This window comes from Solanum lycopersicum, chromosome 10, assembly GCF_036512215.1.
Source record: "Solanum lycopersicum chromosome 10, SLM_r2.1".
NCBI classification, from domain to species: Eukaryota; Viridiplantae; Streptophyta; class Magnoliopsida; order Solanales; family Solanaceae; genus Solanum; species Solanum lycopersicum.
This window is the reverse complement of record NC_090809.1, coordinates 10,566,544-10,580,030: the sequence shown is the minus strand read 5'-3', so window position 1 is coordinate 10,580,030 and position 13,487 is coordinate 10,566,544. Positions and strand designations below refer to the sequence as shown.

At 32.7% G+C, this 13,487-nt stretch overlaps 1 protein-coding gene across 1 annotated transcript; it reads left to right on the top strand.

Moving 5' to 3' along the window:
• The first annotated feature begins 3,115 nt into the window (after positions 1-3,115).
• LOC138338701 (uncharacterized) lies at positions 3,116-6,504 on the top strand. Its single transcript, XM_069289782.1, has 4 exons — positions 3,116-4,243; positions 4,879-5,037; positions 5,422-5,570; positions 5,904-6,504. Exons 1-4 carry the CDS (start codon positions 3,116-3,118, stop codon positions 6,502-6,504), a joined length of 2,037 nt encoding a protein of 678 aa, XP_069145883.1.
• The last annotated feature ends 6,983 nt before the right edge of the window (positions 6,505-13,487 follow it).

Here is a 13,487-nt window from a genome sequence, read left to right as displayed (position 1 = left end):
AAACTAAAAAGGCAAATCTAACATAAGGGATATTCTGTCTGAATACTGAATAACAGAATAAGTAAAAGATAGAGGGAGGTGTGGGCCACGGAACAGCAAAGCAGCTCACCACAACTCCAAGACACTACAAATTCGGACTCAAACTGCTCCTCGAGATATGCTCCTACTTGGAATCGAATCTGCACCACAAAGAGTGCAACAAGTGTAGTATGAGTACGAAACCACGTGTACTCAGTATGTCTCATTGACCGACCCCCGAAGAAGTAGTGACGGGAGTTATATAAGAAAATAAATTCTTAGATTGTACAAGTATATATATATATATATATATATATTACACTTACTATTTAAGTTTCATCAATAAAGGAAATCAACATTTAATATTTTCCAAACACCAAACGAAACATATGGTCATCAAGAATGAATGATGGGATGAAATGCAATGCAATATGATGTCATGCAATGATATGTCTCAGAATACCCAGTACTCACTCAACCGTATATACATGATACTCCTCGGAAATACATCGAGAGTTCATGACCCATGGGGGACTCGCGAGGTCCATATACCGACACGGACGATCTCCACATGTCTGTGCGGACGATCTCAACGCACTATCATAATATTAAACAATTTTCGCACGGATAGTCTCCACGTGCCCAAATTACAATCTTAAAATCTCACCATCCCCAGCACGGACGATCTCCACGTGCCCAACTTATACTCAGTCTCATCTCTATGCATGTGCACAATATTGTTTCAATAGAGGGAATGATGATGCATCTCAATCAATCAATATGAATATAATACATAACCACCTCAATTATCTCAACTATACGGGTGAAATAAATAAAACACAATCACACAAGGAATTCAAGTCAATAACATATCAGCTAATGCCCATATGCTTTGGCATTCTCAAATTTCACTCCACATTTTATAATAGTACTTTTCCTTTTTATAACACCGGTACTCGTACCAATGTCCGTCACACCATTGATACGAGACCACCATCTTTGCCCCTTACCCCTTGTTTATTTTCATTTTTTAATCTTTAATTAGGAAAATGTCCTTCAACAAGTCTAAAAAGTCTTAACATACCTTAGATGCCGAACTTGTGCCACGAATCTTTTAAGATTTTTCCTTTCCTTTTTGCAAGGTTTCAGAACGTTCCCAATCTACCAATTTTGCAATATTCATAAGTAAGCAATTTTTTGTAGACATTCAAATTATTATATGTCTATCATAGACGCTAAAACTCACTCATATTTTCAACCAAACTCCAAATCTTGATATATATTGGTATGCCAAATTTTTTCATACTTGCTAAATTTCAAGCTAAGAACTTAACTCTGACCTCTTCAAATGGACTACAATTCAATATTAGATCATATAAAATAACACCTAATAATTAATTACACATCTCCATATATGAAAGTTGAGTCAAACGACTATAGAATATTGAATAGTTATACTTTGAATTGTGCCAGCAATAACCTTAACTACAGAAATAAAGGACAAAATATGGCAAAACACTTACACCCTCACCAACCAATTCCAATTATAATGTTTATACATCAACTTAATAAACCCACAATAACTCTCATTGGTCAGCAATGTTTGACCTTACTTTTCTATCAACATTCACGTGAAAACAATTTCCTATAAACTGCATATAAAAGACCATATAACCTTTTATCATATAATAATAATAAGTTAACCCTTTAAGCAACCATTAAGCCTCCATTTTCTAGAACGTACGACATCAGCGATTAACGCTGACAACAATCAGTACTTGTTTCAATTTTCACATTCTAACACAACGATAATCATAGCAACACATTATAACTTACCTGAAGATTTCGTTGGTTCCCTCACGTTCTGTAATCTACGCTGCCCAAAGATAAATCAATTTCTACCTCTTTTGTTTTCTGCCCTTCTAATGTTAATTAAGTAAAATAAATAAACTAACCCCACTAACCTAAATCAATTAATGGGTCAAGTAAAAAGGTATTAAATGAATTATGGATATGACCCACTAACTATTAACTATATTAATTCTTCACTAAAAATTTTTATCAACTAAATACTCTTAGTCTTCGAATAGTTAAAAAAAATACCCCTTTAAATTTTCAAAAGGAGTTAGACTAGTCCTAGTTCTCAAAATGACCTAGCGGGTCGTTACAAATATATTACGTTTGTTTGATAAAAATTTGACACATTGTATTATAAATGTATTAAATGATGGAAGTCGTGTTAATTACTTTTGATAATGACAAATACATTTGATGTCGTCTCACTTATGAACCAGGTTCATTTATTAAATCAATAAAAAATGTATATTTCCATAAATAAATGAAACAAAACCTTTTCTTAAAAGGTTGTCTACTTTATACGAAGACAAAACCTTTTCTTAAAAGGTTGCTTAATTAGTATAATAAATAAAAGCAAATCTTTCCATATCAAAGAAGGATACAGAAATCAGAATCATTATCAATTTCAAAGAGAGGAGATAATTCTTGATCATAAAAAGTCTATATAAACTGAGATATCAAGACAAAGAAAGTCAGTTCTTTGCAATCGAAGAAAAGTGAGGCGAGAAGAAGAGAAAGGCAGCAAAGAGAGTATCTGTGAGTTCTGTGTGTTTTTGTTAGCTTGTGAGTTTTGTGAGTTTCTTTGTAAGATTGTGAGCTTGTGTAATTGTAAACAAGAAGTAGGTTTGGCTTCTTGTGGAGTGAGGAGATTTGTGAGTAAGTTTGCAAGAAGTGGGTTTAGCTTCTTGTGATTTGAAGAATTCGATTAGAGTTAATCGAAAATTTTAATTGAGCAAGAAAAATTAATAAAACATAGTTGAGTTTTTCCTTCCTTGAGATAGGAAGGTTTTAGTTAAAGTATATTATTTTAATTGACTCTTTTCTTAGGAAAATAATCAAGAACCTGGTTCTTGATCTAGGGGTAAGGTTTCTTCAATTGGTATCAGAGTAGGATCTTTTCGCCAAAAGATTAACATCTTGGAAAGAAAATGGCAGCACCACCTACCCCCCAAGAAAGAGCTTCTCAAACTCGACCACCACTATTCAATGGAAAATATTATGGATGTGGAAGAATCGCACAATGGATAATTTGATAGGAGAAAATCCCGATCTCTGGAGTGTAGTCTTGGATGGTCCTACTATTCCTATGAAAAAGGGGCCTGATGGAGAAACAATGGTTCCAAAGAAGAGAAAAGAGTGGGCTGCCGCAAATAAACTGGCAATTCAAAATAATGCAAAATCTAAGAAAATTCTAATTTGTGGCATAGGACCAGACGAATACAACAAGATCTCTTCTTGCCAAGATGCTACGTCAATCTGGGAAACCTTGCAGACTGCACATGAAGGAACAACTCAGGTTAAGAAATCAAAGATTGACAACTTGAAGAGACAATACGAACTATTCAGAATGATGGAAGGAGAAACTATTGAAGATATGCTCACTAGATTCACTGCTATCATCAATGAGATTTACTCTCTAGGTGAAATAATTCCAAACGGAAAGGCAGTTAGAAAACTCTTGAGCGTCTTACCTGAATCATGGGAAAGTAAAGTTGAAGCAATTACTGAAGCACGTGACTTAGGTAAGCTTGCTATGGATGAGCTAATTGGAAACCTCATAACATACGAACTGAAGAAAAATCAAGAAAGAGAGATTGGTAGTAAAAGGAAAGAAAAGAATCTGGCTCTAAAAACTACTACTTCTGAAGATTTTGAGGATGAAAACATTGCACTCATAGCCAAAATATTCTCCAAAATGTTAAAAAGGGGACAAACATTTAAAAAAAGGAGTCCACAAAAGAATGTCAAAAATTCAAGAGAACAGTTGTGTCATAAATGTTGTAGTCAAGACTACTTTATAAAATTTTGTCCACTATGGGCATTAGAATACAAGAAAAACAATACAGAAAAGGAAAAAGAACACAGATATATTTTCAATAACCGGAGAATGACAAATCAAGAGGCCGACATATCCATGAAAAAGGCACTCGCTGCAATGGGAGGCATATTTGAAGATGAATCTGAGAATGAGGAAATCGAGAATCAATCTCTACTTGCAATAAAGCAAGAAGACAAATACGACTTTCTTGAATTAGTGGCTGTAACTGAAGAAGCAGACAAAGAAAGCACTTGTCAAGCACAAGATACAATTCATGCTCTGATGGCTGGTTCAGATTTCGAGCAAGAAGAAGAAGACCAAAATAGTCAGGTTAGCTCAACTTTCACTAAAGAAAACTGGGAAATCTATACTAAAAGAGAGCTAAAGTAACTTTTGGAAACTATAATTAAGGAATATCAGTCAACCTTCCTTGAAAAAGAACTACTAATCGAAGATTACGCATCTCTAAGAGAAGAGAACATGACTCTAGAACAACAAAATTGTTTCCTGCTCAATAAACAAGTAGAATTAGAAAAAGATTTAAACTCTAGCATCTTGAAAAATCAAGCCTTACAAAAGAAGCTAAACACGACTGAACAGAAAGCAGAGAACAGTATGAGGTGGAACAGGTCTTCCATAATTCTCGATAGTCTCCATAAAAGTCAATCTAGCACAAGACATCGAATAGGTTTTACTGAAATAAAAAATCCTAACATAGATCGTCTATGCTCTCATTGTGGCTTGACAGGACATAAGAGTCATGCATGTGACAAAAAACAAATTTCTCATCACAAAAAATTTTCCTTTCTAAGAAAAAATCAAAAGAAAACTGATCCTGAACATGTTTCTACGTCTAAAGTTCTTCCTAGATGGGCTAAAATAATTCTCATACACCCCTTTAATCAGATATAGGCACTTAAGTGGATGTGGGCACCTAAGCTAACTCTGTCTGAATAAAACTGCAGGCTTCAGTGAGAGAAAAAGGTAAGAACTGGTACTTGGATAGCGCCTGCTTAAGACATATGACAGTAAATCAAGATAACTTTCTATCACTAAAAGAAGTTAAGGGTGGAAACGTAGCCTTTGGAAACGGAAAAACTGGGGAAATACAAGGAATTGGAAAGGTAGGAATCAATCTCAAACAAGCCATCGATGATGCATACTACATAAATGGACTTCAGCATAACTTACTAAGCATATCTCAAATGTGCGACAAAGGGAACATGATAGTATTCACTGTAGGTGAATGTAGAGTGATAAACTCAACAACTGAGAAACTAGTACTTCTGGGAAAGATACATAAGAATGTATACACAACTGAAATAATAAGGTAAAAAAATTCACTTACTTGCCTCAGTGCCCTCACTGAAAGCTCTGCCCGTTGGCACAAAAGGATAGGACATATTAGTCTCTCTACAATTAATAAACTAATATCAAAAGATCTGGTTAGAGGATTGCCTGGGAAAATTTTGCAAAGTGAAAAGTTCTGTGGTGCTTGTGTCAAACAGCAACAATCCAAATCATCTTTTAAACCAAAGGGAATGGTTATTACCACAAAACCTCTAGAGATGCTTCACATAGACTTATGTGGACCATTGCGTGTGATAAGTAGAGGAGGCAAAAGATACATTCTTGTAATAGTTGATGACTACTCAAGGTTTACTTGGACTCTTTTTTTGACAACAAAAGATGAAACTTATGAAGTATTTGAAATATTTGTGACACTAGTTCAGAAGAAACTCAATACAGAAGTCATTAACATAATATTAGATCATGGTTAAGAATTTGAAAACTCAAAATTCTTAAGTTTTTGCAGTACAAATGGAATTGATCATAATTTCTCTGCACCAAGAACTCCGCAACAAAATGGTGTAGTTGAGCGTAAAAACAGAACTCTTGAAGACATCGCTATAACCATGCTAATAACAAGAAAACTACCACAAATCTATTGGGCAGATGCTATAAACACTGCTTGTTATCTGATAAACAGGTGTACAATAAGGACTTTTTTAAATAAAACCCCATATGAACTACTTAAAGGAAGAAATCCGAGCTTAGCACATCTTCGACCATTTGGATGCATATGTTATGTGCACAATAATGGAAAGGATAATTTGGGTAACTTTGATGCCAAGAGTGATGAAGGAATATTCTTGGGATATTCAACACAAAGCAAAGCATATAAAATACTCAACAAAAGAACAAATCGAGTGGAAGAAAGCATGCATGTTGTTTTTGCTGAAAGTACAGTAGAAGAATCTTATAATCCTGATGTACATCCTCCAATACCATTGGAAGATTTACAATCAGACGAGGATAATACCACAAATAAGCCAAATCTTCAAGAAATTGAAAATATACCAACAGAGACAAAAATAGAAACATCAGATATTCCAATATCTGAATCAACTCAAAATCCTCAGGCTCATGGTTGGAAACATCAAAGTTCTCATCCCATTGAAAACATCCTCACACCATTGAAATCAGGGATTCATACCAGATCTATAGTACGAAATATGTGTTCCTTCTCAGCGTATCTATCTCTAGTTTTTTTGAAAAATATTAAAGAAGTCTTGGGAGATCCAGACTAGATTATAGCTATGCAAGAGGAATTAAGTCAGTTTGAAAGAAGCAAAGTCTAGAACCTGGTTCCCAGACCACATGATCGAACTGTCATAGGTACTCGATGGGTCTTCAGAAACAAACTAGATGACCAAGGTCAGATCACTAGGAACAAAGCTCGACTAGTGGTTCAAGGCTTCAACCAGTAAGAAGGAATCAACTATGATGAACCTTTTCACCAGTTGCAAGAATGGAAGCTATAAGAATGTTAATTGCTTTTGAAGCCCATATGGAATTCAAACTCTATCAGATCGATGTAAAAAGTGCATTTTTGAATGGTTTTCTACAAGAAGAAGTGTTTGTGAAACAACCTCCTGGTTTTGAGGACCCAGATAAGCCTGAACGTGTCTACAAGCTAGAAAAAGCACTGTACGGACTAAAGAAAGCTCCAAGAGCATGGTATGATCGTCTATCCACATTTATTCTAACACATAATTACTCTCGTGGAAAAATAGACGATATACTCTTTCTTAAAAGAAAGGTTCAGATATGCTTATTGTACAAATTTATGTCGATGACATCATATTTGGTGGAACTGACCCCTCACTTAGAATTGAGTTTGCCAAACTCATGAGTAGTGAGTTTGAGATGAGTATGATGGGTGAACTAACCTTCTTTCTAGGTCTTCAAATTGATCAGTCTCGTACAGGAACCTCCATTCATCAACAGAAGTACATCAATGAACTACTGAAAAAATTTGACATGAATGAAGCCAAGGTAATTGACACTCCCATCATCACTACAACAAAGATAGATAAACATGAAACAGGTTCTCCAGTTAATGATACAAAATACAGAGGTATGATTGGATCACTCTTATACCTAACTGCAAGCAGACCCGATATTATGTTTAGTGTTGGACTTTGTGCACGATTTCAGTCATGTCCTAAAGAGTCTCATCTGAAAAGCAGTAAACATAATACCTAGGTACCTCAAAGGTCCTGTGAACCTGCTGCTATGGTACCTATCAGGAGACTCATTTGATTTAGTAGGATTTGCTGATGCTGACTACGCCGGATACTTAGTTCACCAAAAAAGTACATTTGGAATGACAAACTTTCTAGGACCATGTCTTGTATCATGGGTCACTAGAAAACAAAATTTTGTTGCCCTCTCAACAGCAGAGGCATAATATGTAGGAGCTGCATCTTGTTGTGCACAATTATTATGGATCAAAAAACAAATTAGAAGACTTTGGGGTCAAGACAGGTTGTATTCCCATTATGTGTGATAACACTAGTGCTATCAATATAGCAAAGAACCTGATCCAACACAAGCGCACTAAACATATTAACATCCGACATCACTTTCTGAGAGACAATGTTGAAAAAGGATTTATCATAATGAAATTCTGCGCTACTGAGGACCAAATTGCTAAAAATTTTACTAAGGCTCTTGGGCGAGAATTATTCCGTACAAATCATCTATCTTTGGGACTCGTGTTTCAGAACTAAAAGAACCAGGTTCTACTCACCACAGACTCAGGTTCTTATATTTTCAACTTGGTTCTCCTATTTAATTTTTTTTGGGCGGGAAATACATAGAGTCACATTAAAACTCCAACGTCTCTTCGATGTGACTACCATCACATCAAATTTTTTAGCCTATTCAATGTAGCAATTCATCATCATTACTCTTCTATTCCCCATAAAATCTTTTTACCTTCACCACACACAAAAAAATTACGGCTTCCTCTCTTCTTCTCGTCAATTACTCTGATGACGAACCTACCCTCACATCGGAAACTCCGGCAACTACTCAGGGAGAAACAAATCCACCACTATCACCATCAGCCGACCACCCCCCCCCCCCAATTTTCTTCCCCACCGTCTCCTTCCTCCATTCTCTAAAAAAACTCTCAACTCCCTAACCCTATTCCATCTTCTCCAGAAACTATGCCCTCCTCTCACGCTCTTCAAACGCATACAGTCCTTTCATCTACACCAGTTCCTCGGCGTCCTCGCAAGCATATTGCTGTCAAATGAAAGGTGATTCAAACTCCTCAAACTCGATAAGCAAGTCAAGCCCATCTAGAGATGTTGACATAATCAACCAAAAAACGCTGTCACACTGGTAAGTCACCGGTTTGCTCTTCTTCCACGCCTGTTATTTCTTATTCTAATGAAGAAATTTTAGAATCTGCTCGCTCTTCAAACACTTCCTCGTCTAAAACCCTAACCAAAAATGAATTTAAATTTCTTACCATGGGAAGGGAGGCTTATTTTAAATCACAGAAAATCTTGAGAGGTCAAATAATTCATCCAGAAATTAGGGATCATATTACAATCGAAAAATTGTTAGCATTACTTGTAGTACAAGGGTGGGTAGACATTTTTCTTCACTCTGATAACATGATATTTGACATAGAAGTGGCTGAGTTTTATGCAAATTTGACAATGATTGATTATTCAGTACTTTCTTCGTCCCTTCATGGTGTAGATATAGTTTTTGACAAAACTAGGTTAGGGGCAATACTTTGTATTCCTTGCATAGGGTTGGAGGAATATCACTAGGGTAAGGATGATAATTGTGAATTAACTTCAAAATTCACACAAGGGAGGGTCAGTGATCGACCACGAAAGGTACTGAAAGGAGAAATGTCTCCTTTCCACAAATTGGTGTTTGAAGTAGTTCACAAAGGTATTATCCCGAGAGGAGAAATGAGACATGAAGCTAACTTTTGAGATATGGTTCTTGGTCATGCTTTGGATAGCATGCGTCCTATTAATTGGCCTTCTCTTATAATTAATCATATGGTCAGAATAGTGGATCCTAATAAACCTCATCAATTAGCTTATGGGAATTTGTTCACTACCGTGTTTAAAGAATTTAGGTTAAATTTTAAGGATGGCCGATCTTTGAGCAAGTATGATATGTTTACTCAAACTACTCTTGTTGAATGCGATCTCTTGGATGATGCTGTGGATCAAGTTCCTCTTCGATCTGCTGGTCCAGTTACTGCTCTTATTTCTGAACATAATGAGGCTCGAGCTCAAAATGTGTTATTAAAAGATGAAGTTACTATTCTTCAGGCCCAGTTGGCTGCTTCTTAGGGGGAAGTTTGGAGATTAAAAGATATTCAAACACTGTTAATGGTTCAACTATTTTTTCTTGGTTGTATTGCTGCTATAGCTTTTGTGAATAACTTATAGTAGTATCTTTCTATTTTAATGTTGTGGATATATTTTGGTTCTAGCTTGGGATTTCTGATATGTCAAAAGGGGGAAACAGTTTCTCAAAACTGGTATTATGGGTATTATTTGTCATCATCAAAAAGGGGGAATTTAATGGAAGTTGTGTTAATTACTTTTGATAATGACAAATACTTTTGATGTCGTCTCACTTATGAACCAGGTTCATTTATTAAATCAGATGTCATTTTATGGAAAAAGGAGCGAAGGAGAAATATTAAAGCACAAATTTATTTATGGAAAGAATATAAATAGAAAAGGTATATTTTCATAAATAAATAAGACAAAACATTTTCTTAAAAGGTTGTCTACTTTATACGAAGATAAAACCTTTTCTTAAAAGGTTGCTTATTTTGTATAATAAATAAAAGTAAATCTTTTCATATCATTATCAATTTCAAAGAGAGGAGATAATTCTTGATCATCAAAAGTCTATATAAATAGAGATATCAAGACAAAGAAAGTCAGTTCTTTGCAATCGAAGTAAAGTGAGGCGAGAAGAAGAGAGAGGCAGCAAAGAGCGTATCTGTGAGTTCTGTGTGTTTTTGTTTAAGATTGTGAGCTTGTGAGATTGTAAACAAGAAGTAGGTTTGGCTTCTTATGGAGTGAGGAGATTTGTGAGTATGTTGCAAGAAGTGAGTTTGGCTTCTTGTGAATTTGAAGAATTCGATTAGAGTTAATCGAAAATTGTAATTGAGCAAGAAAATTAATAAAATATAGTTGAGTTTTTCCTTCCTTGAGATAGGAAGGTTTTAGTTAAAGTATATTGTTTTAATTGACTCTTTTCTTAAGAAAATAATCAAGAACCTGGTTCTTGATCTAGGGGTAAGGTTTCTTCATTAAAATGTGTGAAAAATGTATTATCCATCATTAAAACTTGTATTATTTGTGAATAATAAATTGTTCTTTGTAATATGCATTACAATTGTATTATAAATGAATTAAAACTGATCAAGTAAAAAATTTATTATTGCTATAAATGATAAATATTTTTTTATTGTAGTATATTTATATAATTTTTTGCTATAAATGATAAATATTTTGTTATTGTAGTATATTTATACAAGTTTCCCTTTTTTATTGGAAAAATACCCAAGTACCCCCTCAACCTATGCCCGAAATCACAGAGACACACTTATACTATACTAAGGTCCTATTACCCCCCTGAACTTATTTTATATATAACTTTCTACCCCTTTTTAGCCTATGTGGCACTAGTTCGAAAAAAAAGTCAAAAATCATTGGGCCCACAAGATAGTGTCACGTAAACTAAAAAGAGGTAAAAAATTATTACTAAAATAAGTTCAGGGGGTAATAGGACCTTAGTATAGTATAAGTGTGTCTCTGAGATTTCGTGCATAGGTTGAGGGGGTACTTGGGCATTATCCCTTTTTTATTTAGAATGTACGGAAATATTTTGTAAAGTACTTCAAAATATTTTATTTCATGATCATTAATGTTAAGATCCCACCTTCAATCAGGATAAGATTTGAGGATTTTTTAATGTTTTGTAAAATACTTTACTTCAAAATATTTTATTTCATGATCATTGATGTTAAGATCTCACCTTCAATCGAGATAAGATTTGAGGATTTTATTAATTATGATTTGATCTTTTTTTTTATTTCTTTTGAGTTTACTTTTGAAGTTAAGATGTATTTCATAGGAAGGAATTTCTTTTTTTTTTTAATGCTTGGTTGGATATAATTTTTGAAAAAAATAATTTCATTAGGAAAATATGTTTTCAAAATGAGTTACATGATAAAAATAGAAAAAACAAGTTCTAAAAATGAAATTCTATATTTATCACATCCTCCTCACACATCCACCCTACGCCTCCAGCCTACCCTTTGATAAGTCTATACCCCGCAATTGTCCTAGGCCCACTACCCACCTCCTTCCACGCTTATATATATACTAGATATCATTTGTCCGCGCCAGCACAAATCAATGTATGTTAGTTTTTTTCTTTCAATTTATGTGACACAAATGAAATTTCAAAAAGTGAACTAATTTTTTTTTTTGTATTTTCGAATAATATTTACAATTTTTTTTGATAAAGATAATGGAGTCAACCAAATTTCATTATGTTTTTTAACTATGTTTTTCTAAAAATATCTTAAATTGTTACATTTCGTTTTTAAGCTTCTTTTTTTATGCAATTTTCAAATATGCAACAATTAGAAATGAAAACGAGTAATTTATTTATTTACTTTCTTATAATAAATAGATATCACAATAACTCATAAAAAAATGAAGAAATAACAAAAATGAGATATTACTACTACTAATAATAACTAAAGATATTTCTAGAACTATTTAAGTTTCTTGTTATCATTAATGGTAGATTTTTTATCATCATTCACTTCATATATAGAAAGATGTTTCGAGAATTATTTATTCTTGATAGATTTTTGTTAGAATGAAATTACATTTTTATTCTTGGTCATCTTTAATACAAATATATCATCTTATTCATTTTTATTTGTAAAGTTTCTTTTTAACATCTTTTTATTTAATTAAATCTAATATATATTATTAATTTTATCACACTAATTTATTTTCAAGTATATAAGTTAGAGGCAAAATAAAGATTGAAATAATTAATTGATGATATTTTTACATAAAAAATAGGCTTTTTTTTTTATAAGAGTAATGAATATCACAATAGCTCACAAAAGAAAAAAAAAAGAAAGTGAAGTAATAACAAAATAAGTTAATAGTAATAACAATAACTTAAGACATTTCTAGAACTATTTAATTTTTTTGTTATCATTCTTGGTAGATTGTTGTTAACGTGAAATTACATTTTTGCCTTGATCATTATTCATTTCATATATAGAAAGATAATTCTAGAATTATTTATTATCTTTCTTCATAAATTTTTGTTAGCGTGAAATACATTTTTTGATTAGTTCCACCTAATATTATGCTCGATAAATAATTATTAAGAGTAAGGCGTAATTATTATTTATTTACTTTCATATAACAAATTGATATCACAAAAACTCATAAAAATGAAGAAATAACAAAAATGAGGTAATACTACTACTTATAATAACTAAAGATGTTTCTAGAATTATTTAAATTTCTTGTTATCATTCTTGGTAGATTTTTGCTTGCATGAAGTTACATTTTTACCTTTGATCATCATTCACTTCATATATAGAAAGATGTTTCGAGAATTATTTATTCTTGATAAATTTTTTAAGAATGAAATTACATTTTTATTCTTGGTCATTTTTAATACAAATATATCATCCTATTCATTTTTATTTGTAATTTTTTTAAACATCTTTTTCTTTTATTTCAATCTAATATATATTATTAATTTTATCACACTAATTTATTTACAAGTATATTAGTTAGAGGCAAAATAAAGATTGAAATAATTAATTCATGATATTTTTATATAATAGTAGGTTTTTTTTTATAAGAATAATGAATATCACAATAACTCACAAAAGAAAAAAAGAGAAGAAAGTGAAGTAATAAAAAAATAAGTTAATGGTAATAACAATAACTTAAGATGTTTCTAGAACTATTTAATTTTTTTTTGTTATCATTCTTGGTAGATTTTTGTTAGCGTGAAATAACATTTTTGCCCTTGATCATTATTCACTAAATATATAGAAAGATAATTCTAGAATTATTTATTATCTTTCTTCATAGATTTTTGTTAGCGTGAAATTACATTTTTGCCCTTGGTCGTCCTCCCACTTCATTCTTCTCTCTCTCTCTCTCCCTATATATATATATAT